Genomic DNA, 9875 nt, shown 5'->3' with positions numbered 1-9875 from the left:
CAATTTTGACTTGTGGTGACTTTATGTGTGTCAGAGTATAATCTGCTACATGGGGTATTCAGTGGCTGGTTTTTTGGAATTAAATCACCAGTCCATTCTTTTGAGGTGCCGCTGAGTAGACTCAAACATCCAAATTTTCAGTTACCAGCTGAGCATGTTAACTATTTACACCACCCAGGAGCTACATAATATTTATGTTGTTAGTTGCCATCAAGTTGACTCTAACCTTATGTTATGAAAGAATGAAACCTTTCTTAGCCTTGCACCATCTCCATGATCTGCGATATGTATGAGACCATTGTTGAGGTCATTTTGTCAATATATCTCATTGAAGGTTTTCATCATTTTCAGTATGTTAAGTGTTTTAAACCAGCCCCAATATATGTATTTACATATGTTTATATGTCATACCATCAAACGAAGATGGAAGGAATACACAGAGTCACTGCACCAAAAAGAATTGATTAACCTTCAATCATTTCAGGAGGTAGCAGATGATCAAGAACCAATGGTACTGAAGGAAGAAGTCTAAGCTTCACTGAAGGCAGTGGTGAAGAACAAGGCTCCAGGAATTGGTTGAATACCCATTGAGATTTTTCAACATTGGATGCAGTGCTGGAGGCACTAACTTGTATATGCCAAGAAATTTGGAAGACAGCTACCTGGTTAACCTACTGAAAGTGATCCATATTTGTGTCTATTCCAAAGAAAGGTGAACAACAGAATGTGGAAATTACTGAACAACATTTTTGTAGTTAAGTTTGTGTGTCAATTTGGCTGGGCGTGGTTGAGTGGCTGAGCAGCTGGATGTAGTATTCCCGACAATGAGACTGATAATTAACTCCACGATGGAATCTACTGTGAGCACCTGAGTAGCTATCTTAGGGATGTGGTCTGCTTCCTGTATATAAGGAGAAGCCTTGGGGAACAGTCTCTAGCTTATGGCATGCTTGAATCCTGCATGTAGCTGTGTCATTGCTCAGCAGCCTGCAATGCTCTGCCAAACTTGGGACTTTCAATGGACTTGAATTAATGCCTTGCCGTGTGATTTGGTAACATCGGGACTGTGCCTTTTTACTTGTCAACCTTGTGCTTGGCAGCCTCAGCAGCCAGCAGCTGAGTGAAGAAAATCCTCCAGCTTCAGTGGGCTGGGAGCAGGGGACAGACATGAAGCCCAAGGTTGAGGGGTTTTCACCCAGCCCCTAGAGCCTGGCACTTTGAACTCACACTTAAAGCTTCCAAACTGTAAGAGAATAAACTCCTGTTTCTCCACGCCATCCCATTTGTGGTATATTTCTGTTAGAATGGCACTAGGTAACCACTACAAATATCATTAATATCATACACAATAAAATTTTGCTGAAGATAATTAAAATATGATTGCAGCAAGATATTGACAGGGAACTTCCAGAAATTCAAGTTGGAATCAGAAGAACATGTGGGATAAGGGATATCATTACTGATGTCAGATGGATCTTGGCTAAAAGCAAAGAATACCAGAAAGAAGTTCACCTGTGTTTTATTGACTATGCAAAGACATTTGACTGTGTGAATCATAACAAATTAAAGATTACTTTGCAAAGAATGGGAATTCCAGAACACTTAATTGTGCTCACGAGGAAACTTTTCATAGACAAAGAGGCTGTTGTTTGCACAGAATAAGGATATACTTAAAATCTGGAAGGGTGTGTGTCAGGGTAGTATCATTCACCATACTTATTCAATCTGTATGGTGAGTAAATAATCTGAGAAGCTGGACTGTATGAAGAAGAACATAGATTGGATGAAGACTCATTAACAATCAGTAATATGCAGATGACACAACCTTGCTTGCTGAAAGTAAAGATGATTTGAAGCACTTATTGATGAAGATCAAAAACTGCAGTCTTCAGTATGAATTATACTTCAACATAAAGAAAACAAAAATCCTCAACTAGACCAATAAGCAGCATCACAATAAATGGAGAAAAGATTGAAATTGTCAGGGATTTCATTTTATTTGGATGCACAATCAATACCCAAGAAAGCAGCAGTCAAGAAATCAGATATCATATTGCACTGGGTAAATGTACTGCAAAAGACCTCTTTAAAGTGTTGAGGAGTAAAGATGTCACTTTAAAGACGAAGGTGTGCCTAACTCAAGCCTTGACATTTTCAATCACCTCATATGCATGTGAAAGCTGTACAATGAATAAGGAAGACCAAAGGGTTGATGCCTTTGAATTATTTGGCAGAGCATGCTGAAAATACCAATGACTGCTAGAAGAATGAACAAATCAGTACTGGAAGAAGTGCAGCTGGAATGCTCCTTGGAAACAAGAATGGCCAGACTTTGTCCCATCTACTTTGGTCATGTTGTCATAAGGGACCAGTCCCTGGATAAGTTATCATTCTTGGTGAAGTACAGGGTCTAAGAAAAAGGGGAAGACGCTTAACAAGACAAAGGAACATGGTGGGTGCAGTAATGGGCTCAATCAAGACTAGGCAGGACTAAGACTAAGATTAAGCAAGACTAGGCAATGTTTCATTGTGTTGTACATAGGGTCACTATGAGTTGGAACCAACTTGATGACACCTAACAACAACAATATGACCTACCCACATCTTCACGCAACCATTCAAAATAATGCCAACAGTGGAATACATTTTTGGAATCGTCTCCATTCTGGTAAGTACAGTTAAGGTCTATTCTAATGTTACCCATACCCTTCCTTCATGAGCAACCCAGTCTAGAAACACTATGAAGATAGGGTTGCTACAAACCTGGCCCATTCTCCCAGATGCTGAAAGATTCATGTTTTACCATCATATTCCTTTCACATGCTCAGGGTATAAGTCCATGCTATGCTTGGCGAGGGACTGGACTGTGCCAGGCATTGCAGGGTCACATTCTGCCTTACCCAGATGGTGACACTGGCACTGGGAGTTGAGATTTGTGGCTTCATACAACCACTGAGCTCAGTTTCATGATAAAGCTGCCCTGCCTTGGATAGAGGACCCCTGCATGTCAGGTAGGAATTCACCAGGATGACTGGGAGGCTGATGGACTTGACAAGCTGGTTAAAGCCCCTTAGGAAAGAGTCACATACCCAGAGATTATTGGGCAGTGACAGCACCATGCTGGGAAGAATTTTGGCCCACAGCAAGGCTGCTGGCCTTTCTGGCAGGCAAACAAGTTCAGAAAGACACTCTTAGCTACCACTGTCAGTCTATTAGGTAGCTTAAGGTAGGTCAGGTTGGCCAGAAACTGAAGCACCAGCTCAGGGAGCATATCACTTCTGTTGTGTTTGAGATTCAAGACCCTTAGGAGCTGAGTGGCATACCAAACAGAGTTTGTTCATCTCCAGTCCCAGTTCTCTCAATTCTGACACATGCATCAAGGCTCCCGAGTGGATCATAGTGATATTATTAAAGCTGAACCAAAGGTGTTCCAAGATGTTTATGCTGATGAAAGTCCTTCATGGCAATTCAAATAAGGGCAAGCTTTTAATTCTTCTTAAGCTCTTCAAAAAGTTTCCCTAGGATCTTTCCCAAATAGGTAGCCATGCACTATAGGATCCTGCACAAGAAACAGAAAGGCTGGAAACATCAGGGAACTGGCAAACGGGATCAAGTTGGCCCTCAGAAGCATAGTGAGAAGAAAAATATATATATATTCATCTGAAAAAATAAAAAGAGGTAAACCCTTTTTTTATTACATATTCATGGTTCACCAAAGTTCAAAACCAGTTTGAGTGAGTTTCAGAGAGATTTTGCTGATTTCCTGCCAGTTCTAGACCCCCATCCTCCTCAAAGACAGCCCATTCCCTAAACCCTCTGCCACCTTCCAGCACAGTCCACCTGACAAAATTCTAATCTGAGCAGGAACATCCTGGCAGGCATGATAAGTGATGATGCAGGTGATTCCAGAAAAATCAGAACTAGCAGGGATTAGTGAGAAATGAAAGCTATATTCCTTGGTAAGAAACTACTTGTGAGTTTTAAGTACACTTTCAGCTTTCTAGTGGTAAATCCTATTGGTAATCCATGCTGATATTGCCCAGCACAACAGCAGCAAAGCCTTTGGACACTGAGGTCTATATGGTTCATATCACTGGCTCTGTTAGGACTCATGAATAGAGACTATGACTCTCAACTAAGGTCAGAAAATCCACCCATAGTTTTGTCCTTGAGTCTAAAAAGCAAACTCTAAGGCAGATGTCCAAATCAGTACTAGTACTGCCTTCATTCAGTCTTTGACCAAGAAATCTGGTGGGTTCTGTTGACTTAGCCAAAATGCATCTAGCACTTCATCACTCAGTTGGCTCCTGAAAACTATTATTCCCAATCAATCTTTGGGAGAAGATGCAGACAGTGGCTTACAAGAAGGTCTGTGAACATTCCAACTGTTTGCCTTGTCCCAATGCCTTGGACAGTGGAGTCACTGTTCCACTGTTCTGAGGTTTTACAGCTTGGGTGGCTATAGACACAGAAGCATGCTAGTATAGAAGTTAAAGCAAAATGTGTATTTTCTGATTAAATTAAAGTTTTTTTCCCCTTTTTTTCTTTTCCTGGTCTCATAGATTTTCCTGAAGTTTGCATGTTCACACAATAAAAACAAAATACTTTCATTTAAATGAGATTTATATGATTTCAGCCACTCCTCAGAAGGAAGGTTGGGCAATTCTACTTCTGCAGTGATACTGCCTCAGAAACCCAAGGAGGGGTCGCTATGAGTCAGGGCCAACTCGATGGCACATAACAACAACAACAACAACATATGAGTTCAGGTACTTGTCCTGCAAGCCTCACTCATTCAACAAATATTTATCAGTCCTCTATTCTAGGCCACACACTTTACATTTAACCTCTATGAACCTCAGCTTCTCTTCTGTAAAATGAAGATACCAATGAATTTTTCATAATGTTTATAGGAAATGTTGAGACTATGCAAATAAAAAGCCCCTGGCATTCAGTGGTTGCCCAATAAATGTTAATTTACCTCCCACACCAATTGACTCTTAGAGAACAGCAAATCCACCTTTCTTTTACTTGTGAGTTCCACATGAATATTGAAATTCCATGGATCCTCCTATAACTCATACATACATCATAGACTACAATTTGCCTCAGGGAGAAAATCTGCTTAGTAGCTAACCCATGAGAGGGAAAAATGGGTCACCAGCTAAGCTGATTAACCCAGGCTTTTCACCCTGCTAAGACATCTGGCTAAATCTCTAATATTTCTCTCAATGTAAAAACCCAAAACTGGGGCATGTTATGGGCACAAATTGTGTGGTAGGCATGGAGATGTTCTGCCTACATCCTCTTCCAGGGAGTTGATGCTCAGCTGCAAGGAGTGCTTGCATTAGATCATATCCTTCCCAAGGCAGTCCATACACAGGGACTGAGGGAGTGATGGTATAAGGGCCCAGTCGGCTGTTCTGGCCAGGTGGAGGACAACTCTTATGGGAGATTCTAACTCCAGAATCTCCTATCAGGTTGGCAAAGACTTTGTCAAGCCTGATTCATGTAAAAATATGGTTTAATCCATAGACATCACAAACTACTGGTAAATTTCTTTCTTCTCCACCATCCCAAAATATCAGGGCCTAAAGAGTCCTTTATTGCCCCAAATTCCTTCTATGTCCATCCCATGCTGATCTCCTCTTTCATTTTTTTTAATTTTTATTGTGATTTGGGTGAAAGTTTACAGAGAAATTCATTTTTCATACAACAGTTCATAATTTTGTTTCATGACATTGACTGCAATTTCCTACAATGTAACAGCTCTCTTCCCATTTCCTCCCTGAAGTTACCTCTTCCCTGTGTCCTTCCCTTCCATACACTCCCTGTCTCCCAGCTGTCTCCATGTGCAAACACTGTCCTTCTGTTCTCAATGATATGCTTGTCTATTTTTTGCCTGGAAGCCACAGGAGTGAGTTCAGTTCCAGACCTGAAGTGTAATTAGGGGCCATAGTCTCAAGGGTCTTACCAGGCTCTATCAGACCAGCAAACCTGGTTTTTTGTTTTGATTGTTTTGTTTTATTGTGATCTGGATGAAAATTAACAGAGCAAATTCACTTTCCATACAGCAGTTCACATACACTTTGTCTCATGACATTGACCACAATTTATCACAATGCAACAGCTCCCCTCTTACTTCCTCCTGATAGTTACCTCTTCCCTGTGTCCATCCCTCCATGCACTCCTGCCCCCTGAGCTGTTTCCCTGTGCATAAGCAGCCCTTCTTTCTCCCATGATTGTGCTCTTCAAGGAGTGAATCTACCTCAGGTAAATGTTCAACTCATATGCCTGTCTTTTTTTGGCTGGAAGTCACAGGTGTTGGCTCAATTCCAGATCTAAAGGGCAGCTAGGGACTGTAGTCTCAGTGGTTCCACCAGGCTCTATCAGACCAGCAAACCTGCCCCCCCCTTTTTTTTATCCAAATGATTTTGAGTTTTGTTCCCTATTGTTTTCCCCCTCTATCCAGAATCTCCTAAATAGATCCCCTTCCAAGTGGTTGACAGTGGTAGCTGGGCACCATCTAGTTCTTCTGGTCTTATAGTCATATAGGCTGTAGATCGGATGGTGTACCAGTAACTAGGACTAATTGTTTCCATGAATTTTTGGTTTTCTTCATTCTTCTTTGCTCTGGATGAGGAGAGACCCAGCATTGCATCTAGATGGCAGCTTGCAATCTTTTAAGATCCCATTCACTGCTCGCCAAAGTAGGAGGTGGAACAATGTTTTGTGTAGTGTTATGCCAATTGAGCTTGATGTTCACTGGGACTATGGTCCCGAGCCAAACCTGGGTTTTTTGTTTTTGTTTTTTTAATGATTTTGAGTTTTGGTCCACATTGTTTTCCTACTCTGTCCAGGATCTCCTGCACCAATCCCCCTCTGAGTGGTTGACAGTGCTAGCTGGGTACCATCTAGTTCTTCTAGTCTCCTGGTTACATAGGCTGAGGATTGCATGGTCTACTAGTCCTTTAGACTAATTGTTTCCAATTGTTTCATTCTTTTTTGCTCTGGACAAGGAAAGACCCATCATTGCACCTAGATGGCTACTTGCAAGCTTTTAAGACCCCAATTGCTACTCACAAAAGTAGGATGTAGAACAATGTTTTGTGTAGTATGTTATGCCAATTGAGCTTGATGTCCCCTGTGACTATAGTCCCACATCCACAGGTACAACTACTTGCTCCCTCAGGATAGCAAGCTGTGGCCAAGAAGCCATAAAAACCTTGCCTCTTGTTGGTTCTACTGTATACCCAGACATTCTTACAGCACATACAAATACACCATGCTGATCTCTTTAAATTAATCCAGCTCAACCTAACTTTCCAGAGGTTTTCTAAGATAATACCCATAGGCATGCCATCTCTGGAATAATCCAGACCACTTCTCCATTGCCTTGTTCACATTTCCCTGACCCCCTAATCCTCAGATTTCCTTGTATTTTCATATAAGCATAGGGAATAGCTATATTGGGAGTTCAGGCAGGAAACTAGGACAATTAAAGTTAGTTTGGGTCATTTCATTCATCCTTAATAAATTGGTGTTTAAATGTTATTGGTAGGTGCCAATGAGTCAGTTTGGTGGTTAAACAGATTCTTTAAATTCCACTAATCTTAACAAGGTGGAGGAATCTGATCATATTTTCATCTTCTCTGTTGCAGGATGTTCTGGGAACTTGGCTCTTAGAGCTATTGATAGAGATGGAATCATCGGAGAGGAAGTTACTCTCATGAAATAGTTAGATATAAGTGCCTGCTGGGAAAAAGCCCTGGCTTATCTTAATAGAATCTTAATAAGGGGTATCCTATATATTCAACTGGAAAATCTCCCCAATATCAGGGAAACTTTGGAAAGCTCAGAGAATTGGGCAATCTATGAGAAAGCAGACAGCTTATGCTACCTATTTCTCAAGCTTGTGCTCATCCTTGGATAAGCTCCATCTGCTGTCAACCATTTCTGAGATGGTCCCCTTGGATATCCATGCTCCATGGCATGCCTGTGTTAGACACATAGAAGACTATAGTCCCAAAACCCCTTGAAGTAGGTGGGCCTTGTGACTTATTCTGGCCAATTAAATGTTAGAGGAAATGCTACATGATTCTTCAGGTTTTTTTTCCTTTGTTGTGGCAACTGTTGATGTTCCAGATGGTGGAGACTTTATCAGCCAGTGTCCCTGAGTGAATAAGTGGAACAGAACCCTCCTTCTATCCATCTTTCCCATTGACTTAAGTAGACTCTATGTGAGTAAGAAATAAATTTTTGTGTGTAAAAAAAAAGGTTGCTATCGAATTGATTCTGACTCATGGCAAGCTCATGTGTGTCAGAGTAGAACTGTGCTCCATATGATTTTCTGTGGATGATTTTTTTGAAGAAGATCACTAGCCCATTCTCATGAGGAGCCTTTTGGTGGACATGAACCTCCAAACTTTCCTCAAGTGTGTTAACTCTTTGCACCTCCCAGGGACTCTTTTATGTGTAAAATCACTGAAATTTGGGAGTTGTTACCATAATATAAGACTATCTGTCCTGACTGTAATGTCCTTGCAATTAAGTAACATATACTCGAGTACTTGTACATTGATTTTTATCTCTGCTGGAGTATATAATAGTTAAGGCAAACATTTCCAGCTCCAGGCCTCTTAATCACACTACTTACTGAGCCCCTTGATAGACAGCCCCATTCTGATAGCCCACATTCATTTTCCAGGACATCATTTCTGTTGTATGTCTTTTTTTCCACCCTGAAACTGATACATGTAAGTGCAGATAAATGACACAAGACATACATTCAGTGGGTCAAGAGGTATACAATCATGATATAGTTGGAAAAAGGCATGATAGAGATGTGATGTGCAGTGAATTACTTCTAGCCATAGTCTTGTAACTCCCAACAAAACATGGAGTAGGATTATGCAAATAAGATACTTGTGGTCCACCAAGGGTATTAGATAGCTTTCTAGCAATACAAATAAGGTGGATGACACCTAGTATGGGGGTGGGGGGACAGTGCAAAAAAGGCTTAAGGAACCCTAACAAGGGGATTGGTCAGTTTTTGCCATCCTGCTAGTATTAAAAGAGAGACAATTCTAAAGCAGAGGAGGGACCTCATGATGATCAAGAAAGAAAAGCCAGGAGTAGAGTGTATCTTTTGGACCCAGGATCCCTGCCCTGAGAGCATCCTAAACCAAGGAGACAGAGGGAGAGCCATAACACCAGAGATTGTGAGGGATAGTCAGAAGCAGTGGCAGGGAAATGGTGGCAGCACAGACAGTAGAACCAGGAGACCAACAAGAGACAGCATGGATGGGTTTCTTGGTCCACAGAGTAAGAAACCAAGCTCTGTCATACAAGAGGCTTGCTCACAGAGTGGGGTGCTTCTGGACACTTAACAACAGAACTAAAGAGCTCTGTAACACTTGCCAGAGCAAGGAAGAAACCATGGGCCTGAAATGCCAAGGGTCAGAGGGAGGCATGTCTGTAAGCATAGCTGAGAAGAAGCTGCCCTCACTGAAGAAGTATCCTGAGTCACTTCTGATCCTGAATTATAACCTGTTAGTTAGTTCCCTACTAAGGTGCTCTGGTGGTGTAGTGTGTGAGGCATTTGACTGCTAACCAGAAGGCTAGTGGTTCAAACCCCTTAGCCACTCCTTGGAAGGAAGATTGGGCAAGCTACTTCTGTAGTGATATTGCCTCAGAAACCCAAGGAGGGGTCGCTATGAGTCAGAGGTGACTCAATGGCAGTGAGTGAGTTCCCTACTATGACCCATAATCATGAATATTGTCTGTGAGTTCTATGTGGCCATTGCAATGAATTACTAAACCCAGAGAGAAATAGAGGGTGCCATCAGAGGTATAGTTAGTGTCAGAATAGGGAT

General features: G+C 41.6%; 1 protein-coding gene across 1 annotated transcript; it reads right to left on the bottom strand.

Moving 5' to 3' along the window:
* Positions 1–2792: 2792 nt before the first annotated feature.
* On the bottom strand, positions 2793–8712 carry LRIT2 (leucine rich repeat, Ig-like and transmembrane domains 2). Its single transcript, XM_007954236.2, is given in 7 exon segments — positions 2793–3136; positions 3139–3320; positions 3322–3495; positions 3497–3559; positions 3841–3881; positions 3883–3955; positions 8657–8712. Coding segments are annotated over 7 exon segments (933 nt in total).
* Positions 8713–9875: the final 1163 nt, after the last annotated feature.

The sequence above is a fragment of the Orycteropus afer genome, unplaced genomic scaffold (assembly GCF_000298275.1).
Source record: "Orycteropus afer afer isolate SDZICR_OR568_19922 unplaced genomic scaffold, OryAfe1.0 scaffold00449, whole genome shotgun sequence".
Taxonomy (NCBI): Eukaryota; Metazoa; Chordata; class Mammalia; order Tubulidentata; family Orycteropodidae; genus Orycteropus; species Orycteropus afer.
The sequence above is the reverse complement of the archived record's forward strand: the minus strand, read 5'-3'. Positions and strand labels throughout refer to the sequence as shown.